The sequence below is a fragment of the Chanos chanos genome, chromosome 3, assembly GCF_902362185.1.
Source record: "Chanos chanos chromosome 3, fChaCha1.1, whole genome shotgun sequence".
NCBI classification, from domain to species: Eukaryota; Metazoa; Chordata; class Actinopteri; order Gonorynchiformes; family Chanidae; genus Chanos; species Chanos chanos.
In genome coordinates, this window is record NC_044497.1 from 27,276,297 (window position 1) to 27,297,176 (window position 20,880).

Sequence of the window (20,880 nt, forward strand, 5' to 3'; positions counted from 1 at the left end):
TAATAAGGCACCTAAAAAATAAACACTCAGCAGAATACAGTGAGTTCACTCAGGTAACACAGGCAAAGGCTGCTCCGAAGCAACATACATTGGAGGATATACTTTTAAAAGGAGAGAAATTTCTTCGAGACAGCGACAAAGCCAAAAAGATCACCGAGAGGGTAATTGAATTAATTGCTTTAGTTGACCAGCCCATGTGGTAGCGAATACAGAGGTGCGTTCAAATTCAGCAAATTGAGGCGAACGGTTTTCTTTTAAGTTTTAAATTTGAACGTTTTTAGGTCAGCATACACCGACGACATTAATCCTCAAGGCTACTAATAACAACTAAGGTATCATTTCAAAATTGAAACACCTAACGCTTTAGCTGTATGTGATGTATGCGAGTTAGCCTAAACTAATGACCACAGAGAGCAATACAGTCGCTTAACTAACGCTAACTGTACGTTCACACTGAGCGCGGCGAGAGCGTCAAAGTGACCGGAAGTCATTCATTTTCAATGAGAGCCAGCGTCTTTAAGCGGCGAAGAGCTTCGCGGCAAAGGGCGTCGCGGCGAGGGTGGTTTGGGCGTCAAAATACAGTTGAAGTTCGGTTAACTTTATGGTAATGAGATATGACGCGGTTGGGCGGCAACCAATAGAAACTTGGAAGTGCTCCGCTCTAGAGAATTGTAGAGAACACAACAGTATAAACTATTGTTCCCACAAAACTTTTGGTCCTAAGCAAAATGGAGGAGAAACTGATTATATCGGTGGTGGGTTTCCACATGTTGTACTGTAATGTAGGTTATGCACAAACGTTAGTGTTAATTAAAGACCAAGGCTAGTAAACGTGTCCTATAAACTCCATGCTGGAATTTGACCTAGCCTATCATTAACACAAAAGACACACAACAACAAAAAGCTTTTAAGTAGTGTTTTTCATTAGTTAATTTTGTTACGAAATATGTAATTAGCATTGTTTATTTATTTCTGTCATCGGTCGATTTCGCACCTTCACATTTAAAATATCTCATAAGGTTAACTTATAGCCTACTGGTGGTCAGTCAGCACAAAGATACCGCTCGACCTGTTTGTTTGCTTTATAGCCCCTTTAAAAATATTTGCATAACCAAGCTTTCCGAAGGAACTTGTACCCGCCTATTTCATCAACGGCAGAGCGTCCACAGTGTTCAACAGCGTTGTTGGCAGGGAGGTTTGGGCGACTCGTGACGCTCTCGCCGCTCTCAGTGTGAACGTACAGTAAGGATTGCACGCTAACGATACTAACGATAGCATACAAAAAGAGGCTTTCAGAAAAAGTAACTGACAGTTAGACAACTTAACCACTTGAATTATTGTAAGATTAAATAAAATATTTAATATTATATTAATATTAATATTTAATATTAATATCGAACACTTACGTATATTTCCTGTTATAACTCCCACAGTACTCCTTACCCTCTCAACACTACATTTCAGACACTGCTCCACCGGAGCTTTACAAGAGGGTTTACTTTGTTATTTTGTAAAATAAAAAAAGTAATTAAAAAAAAAGGAACAGCTTGGCCGCAGGCAATTTTTTTCTTAATGCATTTGCTATTCACTTGTCAATCATACATTGAATTGGTTTTAATAACATTTATGTACTTGAAGCCTGCACTGTATTAGCGAGGAGAATACAAGTATTGGATCAGGACTCGGTATCGGCAGATACTCAATATTAAAAGACTCGGATCGGGATCGGGGCAAAAAAAACTTGATCAGGACATCCCTAGTTTATGTTGTATTTTGTAATTATTTATTCTTGCTTGCTTATTCTTACTGTGTGCAGAGTGTACCCCCAAACACTCATACAACACAGATTCCAGCCTTTGAATAGAACTAGTGATATCTTGATGTAAAGAAATGTCAAATGTACAGACTCCACGCGCCATTTTTGTTCAGTCTGATTAGAGCTGAACAATAATCACACCTGCTTGTGCCAGCTGACAATTCTTTCCATGTCACAACCCACAGCCACATAACAATTGGCTATAAAGTAGCTACGATAATAAGAAAGTGAACTCTGAAACTGTAAACTGGCAGTAGTTTAAGCCACATTTATTTATGCATGTTAATCACATTAATGAGATGTTTGGAGTAAGGATATATAGAAGATATGCAGAGCAAGGGTCCCCCAGGAGCAGGATTGAGAAACACTGTACTAAACCATATGAACTACATCCTTTGTCGTGTATGAGGCCTGTTTATGTACTTGCTGTAGTATAGTTACTATGGATAAGATTGTAATTAGGTCAAATATACATTTTTTTATGAGTGTAACATTCCCTTTCTAGACACACCTATCTAGGCTAATCTTTTTTCCATGATGACTACGACTACTTTGTTGGACGAAATCTGTTTGCACATTGGAAAAGTACATGTACAGAAGACATTTACTGTATCCATAAAACCCTCCCTGCTGCTGAGTTCATGCATGTCAGATAGCTGAACATCTACTGGAGGAATGTTTGGATAAACTAGGCACATTAAAGGAAGTCCCTGAGGGTTTTTGTGTTATGTCTGCATATGCACTTTTGTTACTAATGAAACAGATTGCAGATCTACACACAGAGTAGATGTTTTATTTCTGAGAACAGACTTTCCAAGACACAAACCAAATCCAAATCTAGATTGTAAATCAGGCCAGAGTTCAGGAAACCATACAGCAGAGGAAGACAATTATCAAAACCACAAACGTGAGACAGAGAATCAAACCCATTGATTCAGGACTTGGTCATACAGGAGAATAGCGATAAGGCTCAGTATGTACAGAGCACAGAAAAGCACTTGGCCAAGAGTCTCATTTATATAAAACAGTGATTAACGACAGGTGTTTCCAATAATCAGGAGAGGCTGAACATGATCAGGTTTGAAGGGACTGAGTTGAGTGCTGTCTGGAAGCTGGTCTTAATACTGTTGCATTTTTTAGAAGAATATGGTGTCCTTTGAGTTCCATAAGGAAGGGAGCACTGTTGTGCAAACTGGTTTTAAATTCATTCACTCGTTTTTCAAATTGAGCAAGCCCTCGTTACGTAATGCTTTGTGGTTTGTTCCATTTTTGAGTCAGATCCGTTCACAGCATAAACGCCACATCAGAACAAGGAATGCACATTAGTACACATACATCGAAAGACTGTGTCCAGATAGACTAGTATTACCAAGAACCAATGCTTTTTTCATAATATTCCTATTTCTCTATGACAGACAGCAGTGCAATGAAGCTCTAGAGTAAGCCTGTTCTCCTGGTGTCCTGGTTCGTCACTTCCATCATGCGCAGTCAGAGAAGGAAAATGCTGGCCATCATTGTTTTGTCCTTCATGTTGATTGCTGTCTTCATCTACTACTTGACATCATCAACTGATAACGCAGTTGATTTGCAGCCAAGATTACAGACCAACGTGGAGAGACATCTGGAAAAGCATCTGCAGGAGACCCTGGAGAGACATGATAACATTCCCTATCACCTCAAAGAGAGTGTCGCAGGGTGAGGACGGTACAGTAGAGAGAGAACGAGGAAGAATGAGAACATGTGTAATGAATTTGTTGGGTGGAGCATTGATTGATGTCTCAAAGTGTGTGTGTGCAGGTATGCTAGCTTCTGTAAAATGGTTAATAATTGTTGAACTGGTCCTATTCTGGTTTACCTATTAATACGCAATCATTCACACAGACGACTTGCTACTAATGGCTGCGTATGTGAAGGCGAAGAGGAAGTTATCAGTCTTCCTTTTGCCCACTTGCTTTTTCCTCATGTGGCAGCTGAAGAGTTGCGCGTGCCTTTTGAGGGACGTGAACTGGAGTACATTAAGCGGTACAGATCAAAGGAGTACCACAACTTTCACAAGAGGTAGGGTGATATTTCGCACTCAGACTATTTATTGTTAGTATACCAACGTATAGGAAGCCATCTGCCACTGTTTTTTTGTTTTTTTTTTCAAAAAAAGAGAAAAACTGTGGGTCTCTACTACAAAGGGGATCAGGTGGGTATTCCCTGTCAAAAGTGTTTGTTTTGGTGATTAAGGGGACAGAAGTTAACCAAACCTCTGATACCCCTTTTCCACCAACAGGGAATGGGTTCCATTCTGGTTTGTGCACCAAATTTTGAACCATTCGGAGCATTTCGACCAAAATTAATTGGTTTGGAACCTGAAAAGTTGGTTCCCAGATTTTCAGCTGAAAGCAGGTGGTTGAGGAGGAACCTGCCCAGGCTTGTACACACCAGGTTGACGAGTAGAAATCAAGCTGGATGTCACATTCACCAAAAAAACAAAATGAAACTATCGCATTAAGTGCAAACAGAAAAGAAAGAACGTCGACGCCCCATTATTTTGGCGACATTTGACAAAACATAGACTGAGTGCCAATGACAGGGCTGCCAGTTCTAACACGCTAAAGCCAAACTCATACAATGATAAAACAAATGTCAAACAATAAAGAGACTGCTTAAAACATCATGCTTTGTACTTAATTGAAGTAGGCCTAGGCCTACACCCTGTGCCCATGGCTTCAAACTCTTTATGTCGTGGTGAGTATTCATTAATACAAGTTCATTTGGTCAGAGCTTTTTTTTCTAAAGGTTTAAAAAAGATTGTTTTCTCTAGCTTTTCTCTTACTTACTGGTCTGACGAACCAGTAAACACGATCGTCATTTTACAATACCTGAATTTAGCAAGCGAGCGTAAATATCGGCATTTTTAAAGAGATTTCTAACAAAATGGAAAACTACCATACACGAAAGGTGTTAGGAAAAATGAACTGCAGAGGAGTAAGCCTTACGTAGCATCTGTTCGGAGAGGGAGTTTCAGAGAGAGCGAGTCGACAACTTGGAATGAAAAGGTCTATTGGAAAGTTTTGTTGCATTTACCTGAACTGGGTATACACGTACTGTAAAGTGGTGCGTAGTGGTGGTCAGTTTAGTGAACCGATTCTTTTGAACAGTTGAAGAAACTGAACCGGGTTTTTTTCGGGTTCTCGAGTTTTGATTCTCTTGCACTTCCGGTGGGCCACGTCTCCTCGGCTTATGGCACTCGCTGAAGCTTTAAGTTGAATGCACAAATCTAATGTTTATAAAATAATTGCTCAAACTTTAATTTCAATAAAGCTATTTATGTCTTCTTTTCTAACGTCCCCTTTGTACTACATTTCAAAATGGTAAAATAGGCTAAATCAATGTATCGATAAATGTGTATGGCCTAGAACACGTCAGTTTAACATCATACAATTATGTGCATGTCCTTAAGACCCTTTATATTAATTTCTTTCAAACAAACAGTGCTATCGTTTAATTGTTGGGGAAACAATTCTAATGTCAAAATTTTAATCAGGTAACATAAACCAATACGTTGCATTTATTAGCTACACAAAAGTTTCTATTTTGTCACATAAAAGCGAGCCTGCGCGGCTTTTAGCCTCTTTCTTCCTTGTTTCCGAAGATCTGCTAGCTAGGCCTTATGGGATACTGGAATGGTGTATCCACCAAATCAACAGAGCGACCGAGAACATGAGTTAAGTCTTTGGGTGTCTTCGTAGACTCGTCTACTGCAATAAACCTTCAAACTCAGGTTTTCGAACTCCAGCTGTCTGACTTTGAAGTCGTGCTTTTGAACCAGAGCTGGCCAAGTTTGAACTCAAGCTTTCGAACTCGGGTTCTCAAACTCAAGTTGTCCGAGTTTGAAGTCATGCTTTCAAACTCGGGTTTTTTAGTTGAGACAGCGGTTTGACTAAATTCAGATCCTTTTGTTTGTAATACAAAGATTAAAAATAATTACTTCACTGGGGTAAATGTAATCACTTGTCAATTTAGTAAGATAATCAGTCTATTTTCTTAAGAGGCAGACATTACTTCGACCTGTTTTTTTGGGCGCATTAGTCCACACTTTCTTTCTCTTTCTTGATTGTTATTAGCCCATTGCTGTGCGCACTGCGTAGTGATACTGAAGGTTTCTGACCGACTGCATGCAGTTGACTTGGAGCAGCTGAATTAGAAAAAAAAATGACTCAGTTGTGCTGGTGAAGTGGTACGAACGACTCACTAAAAAGAGTCGTTCAAAAAGAACAACTCGTTTGCAAACTGCACGCCACTAGTGGTGCAGGGAAAACACTGAAAAAGACACATGGCTGCATGAAAAAACAACCACAGCAACCAAAGTTACTCAGACAGACTTGCACTTTGTGTCAATTACTCCTAACTTACCAAGTCGTTACGCATTTTACGGTGGGAAAGCAAACACGAACGCGTTCAGGAACTTTGTTCTGAATAGTTGCAGAACTGTTTAAGCTGCTGAAGAAGCTTCCAAACTTCAGGGGAAAAACGTTTACCTTTAGAGTAACCGCAGGCCAACACAAATAATAGTCACTGTTAACAACAGTAATTTTATTTAGCAAACCCTGACATGAAAGAATCAGAAATTAAAAATGATCTCCATAAAAAATAATTGGCACCAGTCTAAGGTAGTCTCACAACAGAGTACAGAAAGTACCATGGCACAGTGAGGGATGACTTCCCCTTTTTTTGAGTTTTGATTCTCCTCTTCTCCTCTCCTCTTCATTTGTAGAAATGAAAGGAAATACAGAAATGAAACTCAACCGTTCTCACCTCCTGTGTCAAGATGGTAGAATGACTTACCAATACGTGACAACTGTCAACTTTTGAACCTTCTTAATAATAGAGCCCTTACGCAGTGAATACCCTTCGAGAAAGAGGTACTGATCGACTGTTTACCTTTTGTCTCACAGAACCCAGGCCGCTACAGATCTCCTTATTGTTGCACAGGCCAACAGTCCTCTGCAGTATCCCACACAGGGCGTGGAAGTTCGACCTATGAAGACAGTCTTGATACCTGGTGAGGCTAAAACCTAGAGTCAGCTGTAAACTGCTCCAACCCCCCTTCTGAGTAATCACTGCACTGCTAGACTAAATGGTCTGATTTATTAGGGTTAGAGACCTTTTATTGTTCAACACCTAAGTAGTAGTGCTCTTTAAAATGGGAGAAATTAGCTTTAATCTTACTGGTAAGAAAAGGATTGTGTAGAGGGCAACGTGAGAATTAAATTTTTACGGGAAGTGCTTAGTAGCAATGTAAGTTATTAAACAAAGCTAATCAACTCTAATAAGACATGTGTGTTAAGTAAGCATTAATAGTGATTCTAAGTAACTGTGGAATTCTAGCATTTCTTTATAATGCTTATTAACTGTGGCACTTAGCCTTATGAACAATAGCATGTTAATGGTGTTTACAAGCCCTGCTTATATATAGTTCCTTGTCAGTACAGTTGTGCATCCCTCTTTTTTTTTTTTTTTTTTTGTCCCTGAAAAAATTGAATTCATTAGCTCTAAATCATCAGTTCTAAGAACTCAGACTATTGATGTAGGTTGTGGGAATAGAGTGAGTATTTCCTGACTGAACCCCCAACAAACTCACACTCTGCAAATTCAAAGTGTTTTTCATATGCAAAGTGTTTTGCTTATGCACGCATTTTCATGAACTCTTGTTTGCTTGAAACAAACTTGAAACCTTTTAATGTTGATCTCAAAGAAGGCTTTATGTTATGCTTTGTAATAATTATTGCTAACATTTGAGTTGTGATGTTTTGTTTTGAAGGGCTGGGTCTAGAACAAAAGTCCAGGCAGCTTTATTCTGTAAGTTGACAGCTTTTCACATCTTTTGCCATTTTTATGCTGTTATTTTACATTTGCTTAAATGGGATCACAAGCTGGTCACTTCGTAGTATTTGATTTGTTCTAGTGCTTCTTCTCCATACTATGTAGTAAACAGCAATGACAAAACATCCATTTTGAACCCCACATGCTCGTAAGATGGCCAACCTATGGCAGTTGAAGTCAAGTGATGTGTGGATAGATGGGTTCCTAAGTGGCTTGTCAAATGTTAAGTGACCCTCCAATCCAGATGCAGAAATGCTGGAAGTTTGTCTTGATCTTGAATGAAAGCTATTTTATGAGAACGTATTTGCAAGGAAAAAAGTTGTAGCAAAATTAAAATATTTTGAATCTTTGCCTTTGTCATCTCAATGTGTCTAACTGCCATTGTATTGCCATTTAGGCTCATGTTTACAGTTTGACAGTTGTTCTTTTCTTGATGCGCCTGAAGTCACTTGATCATCGCATGTATTTTACTTTAGCTTCAGCTGTCACAGCTGTTTGAGAATTGCCTCATTTTCCAGTTGTTTATTAGTATATGTTATTTCAAAATTTTATAAAAAGTACACAACCTGCAGGCTGTCATGCGACGTGATGTTATGTGCTGTTAGATAGCAATTGTTGCATTTCCTTAAACATAGCATTTTATCTTAACACAAATATGGGTCAGTAAACAATGCTTGCATGAATGAACTGAGAGAAGCTGCTACACAAAGCAGGTGTGATTGTGCTTTTAAATTTTTTTCTTTTTGCTTGGTACTTAAAACAGACATACTTGAATTGTAACCCTAATCTAAGTATGCTTGAACTGACTTGCTTGTTTACTGACATTTTGTTAACTTTAAGGATGTTTTCAAATGTAGACTTTTTCAAACAAAGCAAACTCAGTCCTCTTCAAATGGACCAAAAAGGTGAACCAAATGGAAAAGAACCCAGTTCTCACTGTGTTGTCATTGTAAGTTCTCTTGAAAGAGGAAAAGAGGACTCGGTTGTTTTTCTGGTCTCAGTCCACTGTCCATTGTCCATTGTCCATTCACGCTCTATTGGAAGTCAGACACACTATTTTGAATTGTAAAGTGTCACCTACACAGCTGCCTTCTATAAGAAATTTTTAACTTTTTTGACAAATTGTAGAAAAAATTGCTGTTTTTTTGGAAGTTATTTTATGTGGCGCTCTCATCATATTCAGTAAGCAAAGCAGTCTCTGACTGATCCTGCTTGACCCTTTTCATCTGCTACCCATTGAGCTTTCTCTGACAGATAGACGAAGTGCTGACGTGCATGAGTGCATAAGATTGGTTAGCACTAGGGAATGTGAATCCCATTACAGTGCAAAGAGAACTGATAATCCTTTGTGCTGACAATGGGGAAAATCTAGCAAACAAAACATGTTATAACCAAACCAAAGTCAGGTGATTTCCCAAGATCTCAGTTTTCTTTGTTTCAGTGAGCACTGAATTCATTTACAGTGTTCAGTGTTGTTACTACTGTTTTTCAGTGTGTTGTATAGTTTGCAAGGAATTTTTTGTCTTTTACTCTTTAATCAGACATGTTTTGTAACTTTCAAACTGCTCACATGAACGTTTATCAGTTTGATTCAACAATTTGATCTTATTTAAATTAATTCTGTTGTTGATGCATTTTTTCACAAACAAACCCGATTCATCAAAGCTCCATCACCATTCTTGAAAATAGGAACTTTTTCATGGTTTTCCGTTTATTATGAGTTCCTCTTAGTGACATCTGTTAGATAACTAGAGCTTCTGTTTTTACTCACCATCCACGCTCTTTCTTTTGTGCAGTGATTGGCATGTTTTAAGTGCCTGTGTACCTTGTGCTTTCAGTCTTTAACTCAATCTCGTAAACATCAGTATTTGACATTTTGAGCTCCTCTTGCACCTTATTATCTTGTCTCAGAGAAAGATTTGTCATAAGTTGTCTCCAGTGGTGGAATGTAACGAAGTACAAGTACTTCGTTACTGTACTTAAGTACATTTTTCATGTATCTGTACTTTACTTAAGCAGATTTAGTTGTGGGTACTTTTGACTTTTACTCCACTACATTTTACAGCAAATATCTATACTTTCTACTCCACTACATTTCTACAATGCGTTGCGTTACACGTTACAGTCACATTGCGTTTTTTTGTTTGTTTGTTAGTTTTAAAGTAATCAATGGCGAGAGGGGAATTGGTCCACTGAACCAATCAAAGCGGGCAGGTAATGTTAGACGCTCCTTCAACAAGAGCGGGGCGCGCCCGCAGCAGCAGCAGCAGCACTAACCGGTGATAAAACACCCAAAATGAATTCGAGAGAGGCCACCACGGAGATTCAGCCATTAGATATGCGCCACCCATGGCCTTATTTAAAAGAGTTGTTTGAGATAACCGGTTCTAAAAATGATTCACGGAGATTCCCGTGCCATCTTTGTCTCCCTCGAAAACACGAGATACTAGCTTTCAGAAATTCGCCGTCAAATTTGAAGAAACATATTGAGGTAAATTAAGTTGCTTAACGCTACCTGACCTTTGCATGTTAATTTAAGTTAGTGAAGTCTTATGTAACCTTAGCTAGCCTCTTGTTCAAGTGCACCACTAGCAACAAGTAAACACGATTAAATTATTATAATCTAGCGTTAACTGGCAAGTAACACATGCATGTTGCTAACGCAATGTAGTCTTGATCCCGGGTGTTTGCTTGGATGCTAGATCCCGGGAACAGCGGTGGTTATGTTGCTTGTGTGGCTAGGGGCTCTTTAACCCTGTGCTGCTTCAGAGTTAAGGTTTAAAATTAGTTGGTATTATAGAATGACAGGATTAACATCGTAGTAATTATTTTAAAGATACCTTTGTCTTAATTACACTGAAATGGAATTTAAAAGTCAGACTGTCAACCCTACTTGGCATGCTCATATTGAGCCAAACCAAATTTCCATCTCCCGTAAGAACAGTCTGGCAAAAGTATAAATTTTGTAATAGATAATATGTTGAAATCCTGTGTTAGGATCAGTGCCTATTCCTTTGTTAGGTGTGTTAATGCCCCTTTTTTCAGGCAGACAACTTTGACTTGAATGTGTTTACTGCAGTCAGTATAACACAATGGTTTTGCATTGTGTTATATCGTGTTTGGTTTTATTTACAGATAAATAAAAACGTTCAAAGGTATAATCAGTCCTCTTTCTTATTTTGCTTAATGGCATTTAACTCTGCAGGTCACCCCTGAAATTCTGATTCACAGTCCAAGTGTGAACTGTGTCACAGAGGGTAAACACAATAAAAACAATAACCTTTCAAATAATTGATAAAAGATTGTTTGCCAGTGTTATAAGTACCATCATCTGCAGCATTGTTAATTAAAATGGCACAGCCCATACTATTGATGTATTAAACAAAATATACATACAGTAGGCACACTTCATGATATTGTAGACCATTGCATTAGGGAATACATCCAGCAAGTACTTTTACTTTTAATACTTTAAGTATATTTAAAAGCAGGTACTTACTTGCTTTTACTCAAGTCAAAAGGTTAATGTGGTACTTTTACTAGAGTACATTTTTGTCTGTTTATTTGTACTTTTACTTAAGTACAGTGTTTGAGTACTTCCTCCACCACTGGTTGTCTCATTAATTTGAACTGAACGCTTTTCAAACTTGCTTTTTCCCTCCCTTTTTGAATGGACTGGTCCAGGTGAGTTTGACAGCTACCCTTGGCACGTTTGATGTGGCGGCTGAGGTGAATGGTGTTTCCGTCGAAGGGGCAGGAGAAATGCACATGACCCTGTCCAGCAGACTTCTGTCCAACTTGAACAGGCAACTGCAGTTTGTCACCTACACAAACACAGTTTTCCATCCCCGTGCGGTTGATATAGGTGAGACAGCAGTCTCCTGTGCCGATGGAGCAATACTCCATGCTTTAAAATAAGGCAGGGGTTATGAACTTCTGCACGGTTAAATGAATTTTAATACTGTTTTATTTCATACCTCTCTTTTTTTATAACACATCCTCTTCACTGCTGTTATTGCTTAATTCAAGCTTTACTTTGTGTATATATGTGTTACCTTGTGTGTGTGTGTGAGTGTAAGTGTTTATGTAAGTTAATTACATTTTTGTCAATTACATTTTTGAAATATGCATTTATGCCATGAGAGGTCATACAATGACCTTTTTTTTTTATCGTGGCTAAATTTCCTCTTCAGCATATGCATGATAGCTGAGTTTCTGAAATGATCAATAGGCTTTTGCTATTTTGATTTGTTAAAGTGTATTTATAGTCTTTGCAGCACAGTAATGAATTCATATGCTAAGGTGCTGAAAGCTCTAAGCTGTTAAAGGCTTTAAAAGCACACACTTACACATTATTCTGAGACAGTGCTGTTTAAGATGTCTAAGATGGCTCACAGCTGTGTTCTTGAGTCAAAAGCTTTTACCCCAGGTTAGTTAAAAAGCTATTGAAATGTGTCGGTTATTTATCTGTTTTAGTATGGTTTGACACTGATGGACACCAGGCAGTCTTCACCATCAAGGTTGGTCATCCAGTGACACCCAAGCTTTATAATCCTGGACCTAAAAAGGGTATGTGACTAGTTAGGAGCACCTTTTTGAAATGTTAAAAATATGAAGTTGTTATGATTTCAGGCTATTATGTGGCAGCAGGCAGTGAACAGTTAAAAAATGAATGTTTTCATTGTTTAATCCCTTTTTCCTCCTTTTTTTCATAGAATACAATATCAGTGATCTTGTCACAATTGCCACAAAGACATTTCTACGCTATGACAAACTACAGGATTTGATTGACAGTGTACGACAGTTCTACCCAACTGTTACCATAGTGATAGCAGATGACAACAAGCATCCCAAGTTTGTGACTGGTCCATACATTGAACAGTACATCATGCCATTTGGAAAGGTACATCTCAACAGTTCTTTAGTACAGTAATTGGATAGCTTTTTCAATCTAATAATGTCTTTTAAAGAGGTGGTGGTTCTACACAAACTCTGACAAAAATAGCTGGTTCATCAAATCACTTTGTGGCTGGAAAGTTGCGGTTTCCCATGGTTAGTCAGAATAAAACATCTGCAAATGATGTCACACGCTGTTTTAATGCCCACAGACCTCAGTGGACGTCAGCAGAGCGCATCTGGGTCTTCTCTGTTATCACAGTCAGTTTGTCACACATAACTGACACTATTCACTACTTCGCTACTCCAGATGCTAGAATTAACCTCTGGTTTCCACTTTTTTACAGTATTGCAGTTTGTTAAAACACCACATCTGAATCCTGGTCACTGCTGTGGAGGATACATGTCTCATTTACCTCAATATTTACCATGCTCATCTGAATATTTGTGTATTTCATATTCAATGGTCAATGTATTTGCATGGTTTTGACTTGGCTTCAGAAACACTTATTGTAAAAACCGGTTCCCCGTTTTCAGGGCTGGTTTGCTGGCCGCAATCTGGCAGTGTCCCAGGTGAGCACAAAGTATGTTCTGTGGGTGGATGATGACTTCTACTTCACAGCAAACACCAAACTGGAGAAGTTTGTGGAGGTCCTAGAGAGTACGACCCTTGACCTGGTAAGAGACACGCCTGACCGCTCTGTCATGCCTAGAATCCTGTAGGACAAGCTTAGACTTCTAAAAACATAATGGTCTCACAGGGCCATGTGGTAACTGGATTGACTGTGCCGCAGAAAAAAAGTCCTACAGAAGAGGAACATGGACAAGAAGCCTACCAGTGTTTCTGAATCAAAGCAGTTTGGTCTTTTTTTTTTTAGTTGATAGGTGCAATATGCAGTAATTGAAGAAATGTTGTTGCACCACTTATTATTTTTTGTAAATCAGCATTCATTTAGAAGTACTGTATATACAGTTTAATCTACTTAAGTGATTGTAAATGTGAGTGTAAAGCTTGAGAGCAGGAAATTGATGTCTGTCATCCACAAAGAAGGGTATGCAGAGTGTCAGATTTGCTTTAAACATATTGCGGGTGTCGTCAGTTTTTACAGCAGGGCAACAAGAAAATATGTTTTATGGCAAGTTATTCTTAGCAATGATTTGAGAAACGCACTCAACAGGTCCGGTGTTTTTGTAGAAATGTGACCAGGTAGTGCTGCTTAAGAGGATTGGCATTAGTATTGCCATCTGAAAGATGGAAGGCAAGTACATGCATGTTTGCCAAGTTTAAGTATCATGGATTGTAAACATTTGCCATTTCTATATACTAACACACCTCAGCGCTTAGTTGCTGTTTCCAGTTTGGGTGTACCATGGGTGAGGTCGATTATCCCTGGCAAGGCCGCGCTTTGTGTGTTTAAACAGGATATCTTTCCCTAGTAACTATAAATTACAAAGTAAAGTAAATTAACCTTAGGACTCATATCGTCGCTGGAAAACTTCCTCAGGTGGAAGCAAAAATAGCACTTGTGTCCTAAACACCATGCAGCATAGCACGCTGCTTGACATGCATTGAAATGATGAGATGGGCACTCCCCTTGTGTTTGCTGTAATGTTTATGTTGAGCTCTCATGAGTAAAAATATTTTGTATCAAAATGAGGGACTCTGCCCGGTATACATTGAAATGTTGTGTTTGGTCATCTGCTTGTGTCAGCTGTAGTGTTTTTGTCTGGCTGTCATGTAGAAATATTTCATGTCAAATTTATTTTTGCATAAACATGTGTACAGGTCACATCGGTGCTTGTGCATCTTTCAAAAATTGCAGCGCAGTGGGTTTTTTACTTGGGCAAGCAGAAGTCAGACCCCCGCTTAAAACCGCTTCCCTTCGCCTTCTTTTTTTTAGCAGGACCCATGACATCAACTGAGCAGACCTGCCGTTGAGTTCAAGGAGCTGAAGGCAAGCACAGCTGATTCTCAGCAGAAAAGCACAGTGAAACAGTGAAACAGGGCGAAAATGCCACAGGAGAGGGCAGTGAGTGGGTGGTGGGAGAGATGTGTTGAAAGTAGACAGTAGTAGATCATGTATTGTACATATACGTAGAAAATGATCACTCTTAGGAGATATACCTTGTGACATTTATTTCCGCGTCGGAAAGTTAGGCAAACAAACAAACAAACAAACAGTGCTTGCCTTGCTCACCCTGACGGCACACCACTGGCTTATTCCAAGTTTGCTAACTGGAGGAGTGCTACTCTGTATTCCAGATGTGTCTTATTGATACTGCCTTATGACAGGATGTGGGGGTATTTTCCTCTTAGGCAGTAACAGGGAGACTGAAAACTGAATACTGTTAACTGAATTGAAAACTGTAATGATAAAATAATATAGTGATGTTAAGTGTGTTAAAAGCACACTGTGAAGTTGACCTGTTGGCTGTCCCATAATGACCATGTTGATTGAGGTATAGCAGTAACTCTTTCATGGCCTTTACCATCGGTCAGCCTCTAGAACATTCATAACACAACAGCCTTTTTCAACAAAAGAGGTTCTTTATTGATATATGACAGTATTTATTTGCTATACTTATTATTGTAGAAAATTAACTTTGTTGAAACTAATGTTCTAAGGGACAGGAGAGGGGGACTCCACAGAAATTCTATACAAATCCTGTTTTCTCTCTAAATTTACAAAAATCAAATGCTCCTGGTGGATGAAACAATGTGACCGCAAAGGTAAAAAGAAATAGGGCATGGAAACATCATTAGGCAAGGAGACTGATAGTGACTGAGGGAAGTAAGATGGGATTAGAGTTAGAGTGTATTTGACACAGCGTCAGTCATAACCAAATTGACAGAAAATTTAACATTAGCTCAGGGACTCTGAGGTCTCTGCAAAATGCAACAACTGCACAACTGTAGAAAGTGGTAAAACAATAGCAGAGATTCATTGTTAAGCAGAATATGGTCATGTCACATATAATTGCTATCTGGAATGTGATAGGATTGGGTGATTTCATTAAGAGGCCGAAAGTGCTCATGTCTTAAATGTCTAGAATCTTCTTCAGGGAACACATTTAAACTCAAACAAACAAACAAAAAAAAACAGGCTACAAGCTAAATGGACAGTGCAAGTATATTGAGTGGACTTTCTACAATAAGTCAGCTGGTGTTACACTGTCAAACAGTGAAAAGTTTCGCAAACAAAATCATGTTTGTTCGCCAAGTTGAATGATAAATGCGATTTTTGATGACTATGCAATGGAGTGTCCTTTTTTGCATCAGAGTGTCTGTTGTATGCTTTTGGTAAGGCCAGTTGTTTCGTACATACCGAACTTGAATGAGAGAATGTTTAGAGCTGGGTTTGTCACAAATGCACTGAGACGCAGGACCCATGTTCTCAGAAGACCATTCTTCAGAATTAGAAGGCAGAAAGAGGTCAGATATGCTACACAGATGTGAGACGTTTGTTGATAGTCCAGGACTGAGCACAGAAAAGAAACACAAGCAACCTGACCTAAAAAGGCTGAATGGAGAGACCGTGAACGAGTGACCAAGGTGCGTACGCTGATTAGTTGGTGAACCGGTTGAAACGGGTTTGTAAGCTGGCAAAGCTAAGTGCAAGTAGACTAGAGCAGAGTGCAGTAGTGACAAAGGTGTGAAAGGAGTCATGCAACAGTGCATGACACGTAGCACAAATGCATACAAAGGAAGACCCAAACCGCAGTCAGTTAGATCTGTGGCTTGTGACCTCAGCCAGAAAATACTTTGCTTTGGAAACCTTTTTCTCATGAGAATGTGTCTTTTGACATCAGATTTAAAGAACTGATATGAAAATAAATCAAATCACATATACCAATTAAACATTTGGATCTTACTCTAGTGAACAGGCATATTTTTGCTCTTGGGGTCTGTATCCTGCTCCTTTTGCTTTTTTATAGTGAGGCCTGTTTTATTTTTTTAAATGAATCACTGAAACCAGTAATCATCTGCTCTTCCTCTGTGCTTTGAAGACTTTCATACAGTTGGCTTCAATAAACTCAAAACACCACCTTCTGGATTTCAGGGGTCCTCATGATGACCCATCCCCCCATTCAGTAGATTAGTCCAGGGGTTTTCAACCTTTTGGGCCTGCCCCCCCAGGGGGGCTCGAGCTCCTGTCAAGGGGGGTGCAAGTTTAGGAGATTTTTATGCTTCTTCATCGAGGCTTTCTCACTTTGCTTTTCACAGGGGTGTCAGGATCCTAATTTTGTTTGTGACTAATAAACGTTTATGTGTGTGTGTGTGTGTGTGTGTGTGTGTGTGTGTGTGTGTGTGTGTGTGTGTGTGTGTGAGAATATATGTATGTATGTATGTGTGTGTGCATATGTATATATATATATAAAGAAAACTTTCCTCAAAACTAAAGCTTTACATACAATAAGATTAAAGTAAAATGTACAGTAAAAAGTAAACATAGAGATAAGTAATACCAGCTACAAAAAAGATGTCCTTCTGGAATATTGTCATGTCAAACAATGCCAAATAACACATGTAGCGTTACCTCTCTTTTCTGTTTCATGCAGAGCTCTTATTTTTTGGAATTCCTCTTCTTCCTCGTCCTCTTCCTCCTTCACCTCTTGTAACTATCACTATTGGTGGTTGCTGTGGTTATTTGTTGTTGTAGTCACAAAAGCTTTGGTATTCGTGCTAACTCACTTCCGGTTTGTGTGATGGCTGTGTATACAGGTGGGAGGTGCAGTGAGGGAGGTCACAGGATACACTGCCACCTTCAACCACAAGATGTCAGTGGAAGAGGGTGATGAGGATGGAGACTGCCTCCACATGAGGAGGGGTCACTACCACTCCATCAAGGGTTTCCCCAACTGCGTGGTCACTGATGCAGTCATCAACTTTTTCATGGCCCGCACTGACAAAGTGCGGCAAGTGGGTTTCGACCCGCGACTGGCACGAATCGGCCATTTAGGTGAAAATACATGCAGTACACCTGTAGCCTTTTGTTTACTGCACTGGTGTTAGCTATTACCTTTTTTAACTACCACACTACCCTCTTTGTGGGTTAACACTGGAAAGCATGCATTACCCTAATGGCTTTAATGCTTTCTTTCTTTCTTTTAGAATTTTTCATTGACGGGCTCGGCTCTCTCCATGTAGGCTCCTGTGATGATGTCATCGTGAGCCACGCCTCTAAAATCAAGTTACCATGGACACAGACAGACACTGAGAAAACTTATGCAAAGTTTCGCTATAATAGCTCCCCCCAAAATAGCCTGGAATCTAGACCTAGTCTTTTTTATCTCAAAAACCGGTTCAAGTGCCTGACTTCTAATTAATTGCTCAGATTTTGTATCATTCCCTCATTTTGTGATAGGGCGTTTTATAGCATGGGTTGCTGGAAAAAAAAAAAACCTCACTAGCGCTCTGATCAAAGGTAAAGTTGCAGTTATGTTGAAATGATTTTATGGCAGCTGTGAGTCATTGTATTAAGGTTGCAGTTGTGACCCGCATCTAGAAAATAAACACCTTGGTCCTGTTTCCCATCAGTGTGTTGCTGTTTGTATGGTTGTTTTTTTTCATTCATTGCTGCGATTTTGCCTTGATCCAAACAAGCTTGAAATGGTATTGGATGTTATCATTATCGACCTTTCTTTTATATCAAACTTTTTTTTTTCAGCGTGCGATTGCTGGAAATGCCTCACTTAAAGATGAGAGAAATCGCTAGACCAAAAAAATAGAAAAAGAAAGTGCAGAAAGAGACTAATTTTCTTCTGTCTGGAGCCAAGTCCCTCAAGTTATTTTTTAACCTAGTTTTTATGCAGTTTGTTCATCAATTTCAATTCATTTTTAGTCTCAAAATTAACAGAATTGTGTACTTCTAGAGAACTTCTATACGCTCTTATTTTGTCTGAAAAAGACAACTGCATAAAAATGAGGGGTTTGTTCCATAATGACCATAGGAGGGCGCCAACGGACTAATGTCTGTTGGCACCTGATTGTAAATAATATTATTTGCATCTGCAAAACAAACAAGTATGTCTGTTACATCTTTTCATAGTGCCAGGCCAGGTTTTATTTGGGTGCTTTGTGGTTGCTGCCAAATGTGTGATATCAGTAGCCATGAATTTAGTCTTGCATATGATCTGGATCATAGAGAGAAGTCCTATCAGAGAGCTTTGTAAATAGCAGCAGTGATCTGTGTCAGTATATCATATGGTCTATATGGTGGTGATTGTGAAAGACTTGCAATATTGTTATATCTGCAAATATTCTTTTTTTTTTGGTACATCAAACTCGTACACCCTATTCACAGATTCAAACCTATCATGTACAAGTTGCAGATATAAACTTACAACTTGGTAAATCTGTTCATTGCTACTATACAGCTCCTGAGGTATAGGAGTATATGAATGTTTTCAGCAGAAATGTATCTCCACGTGATGACTCATGAAGAATGTGGTGAGGACGGCTTGGGTTTCAGAACGTCTGTAAACATTATTACGCTTCTTATGACAGACAGATGATGTCTAAAATTGTTATGAGTTCTATGAGTTTAATGCTATTTTAGGGCTTTTCATTTGTTCTTTTGCTTATTTGTTTGTTTGTTTATTTATTTATTTATTCACAATGTATGAATAAAAAAACCCTTTGCTGTAGGTTGCAATTTCTCTTTTATTTTTGTCATGCTATTTTTGTCACAATGATTTACCTTACCTGACCACATTCCCCTGCTGCCCCACTAAATTCTGATACCATGTCAACTGACCTACACCAGGAAGAACTGGGGGTATTTTGTGGGTAATTGATATGAAAGATCCAGCGTTGGAAGCTTTGGGAGGATTTGGGCTGAAACAGAAAGCCAGTCTTCTCCACCATGTGGTAATTGATGTGGGCTATTTTCCATCCTGCCAATTAGCAAAACACTCCTTGAGCTTTAAAGAGAAAACCCAGAGGGTGTTCTGTCTAGAGGCTTCTTTGAAATACACTTTGGAAAAAAAAATTACAGGCATCCAACATCAAGCAAGAAAATAATTAATTTGATGGTTTTGTGGCCTGTTTTTGAACTCAGAATTAATGTCCCATGTCAAGGTAACTGTGAAGAGTTAGAATGGAGCAGGAGGTTTTGACGATCTTTGCTCATGTCAGAGTATGTATGACTTCCTCTTATTTCTGACATACACACACATACACACACACACACCCTTAACTCCTGAGTTTCCTCTAAAGAGTGATTAACTGCCAGTTGACAAGAAAAAAAAGTGACAAAAGCCTCAAAACAGTGCCACTGAAAAAACCCTTGGATGTCTTTTTTTAAAGATCACAGTGACCTCAGTACAGGAACAGTGTCCTTAATGCCTCATCTGGTGGATTCCCTAGAACATCTGTCATTGTCATTGTCTGTCGTTGTTATCTGTATCAGTGATGCTAAGTGACTCAGATATCTGAATTAAATTTGTTTTTGAATGGTTAACTGTATTTTTGTTAATAATCAGTTATGAAAAAAACTGAAGACGTGTCAAGGCAATGTTATCTATATATTGTAGATGTTTGTTTTGTACAAATATTTGTGACTACTAATCAAGGAGTCTTTGGGTATACAAAAAGGGAATGTTTGTGACTATTTTATGGAATGAGTAACTCATCAGGGGTTGGATTTTGGTAGATATGTTTTTATTATTATTAGAATTAATATATATATATATACTTTTGCAAACTAAAAGATCAAATATGCTTGAAACAAGCAATTATTCTTTTTCCAGCATTCAGACTTTAATCAGTTTAAAAAAAAAGACCATAATGATAAACAATATCAAAATTTCAGATTGGAACCACAGCTTGGCAATAATTTACTACTATTTCCTTAAAACTGATCTCAGAAGGCAAGGTCCCATTTCTACAGTGGGTGAAGAGTTTAGAGAAAATTCAAACACACTGTGGAATCAATGAATCAACCAGGACTTTTCCTCAGAAGCACATTCAGCAGAATAATCAGACTTTGTGTGTGTGTGTGTACTTCTATGTGTGTGTATGTACGCGCACATGCACATGTTTGCATGTGTGTATGTTGTGTACAATGCAGGACAGCACAATACACAATGCAAGCAAAAAGCAGAACTGTAAAATTTTTCAAAATAATCTAAGACTGTAATCTATAATCTGGACTATTTTAGCCATACCTCATGATGACAGGACTGTGCCTGTGTAGGACATACCGATGGAGCCATCCTATAGATTGGTCACTGCGTGTTCTGTCTCTATCAGATATGTGACCTTTTTTTTAAAAAAAAAATCTATGTAAACC

General features: G+C 38.7%; 1 protein-coding gene across 1 annotated transcript; it reads left to right on the forward strand.

Annotated features, from left to right (window-relative positions):
• The first annotated feature begins 3,296 nt into the window (after positions 1 to 3,296).
• Positions 3,297 to 17,914, forward strand: b4galnt1a (beta-1,4-N-acetyl-galactosaminyl transferase 1a). Its single transcript, XM_030769866.1, has 10 exons — positions 3,297 to 3,511; positions 3,698 to 3,874; positions 6,763 to 6,869; positions 7,629 to 7,666; positions 11,375 to 11,555; positions 12,167 to 12,259; positions 12,406 to 12,593; positions 13,124 to 13,264; positions 17,310 to 17,547; positions 17,700 to 17,914. Exons 1-10 carry the CDS (start codon positions 3,297 to 3,299, stop codon positions 17,912 to 17,914), a joined length of 1,593 nt encoding a protein of 530 aa, XP_030625726.1.
• Positions 17,915 to 20,880: the final 2,966 nt, after the last annotated feature.

Coding starts and splice junctions, on each gene's coding strand:
- b4galnt1a (XM_030769866.1), top strand. CDS start 3,297: ATGCGCAGTCAGAGAAGGAAAATGCTGGCCATCATTGTTTTGTCCTTC. Junction 3,875..6,762: donor TACCACAACTTTCACAAGAG/GTAGGGTGATAT, acceptor TTTGTCTCACAG/AACCCAGGCCGCTACAGATC. Junction 13,265..17,309: donor AGAGTACGACCCTTGACCTG/GTAAGAGACACG, acceptor CTGTGTATACAG/GTGGGAGGTGCAGTGAGGGA.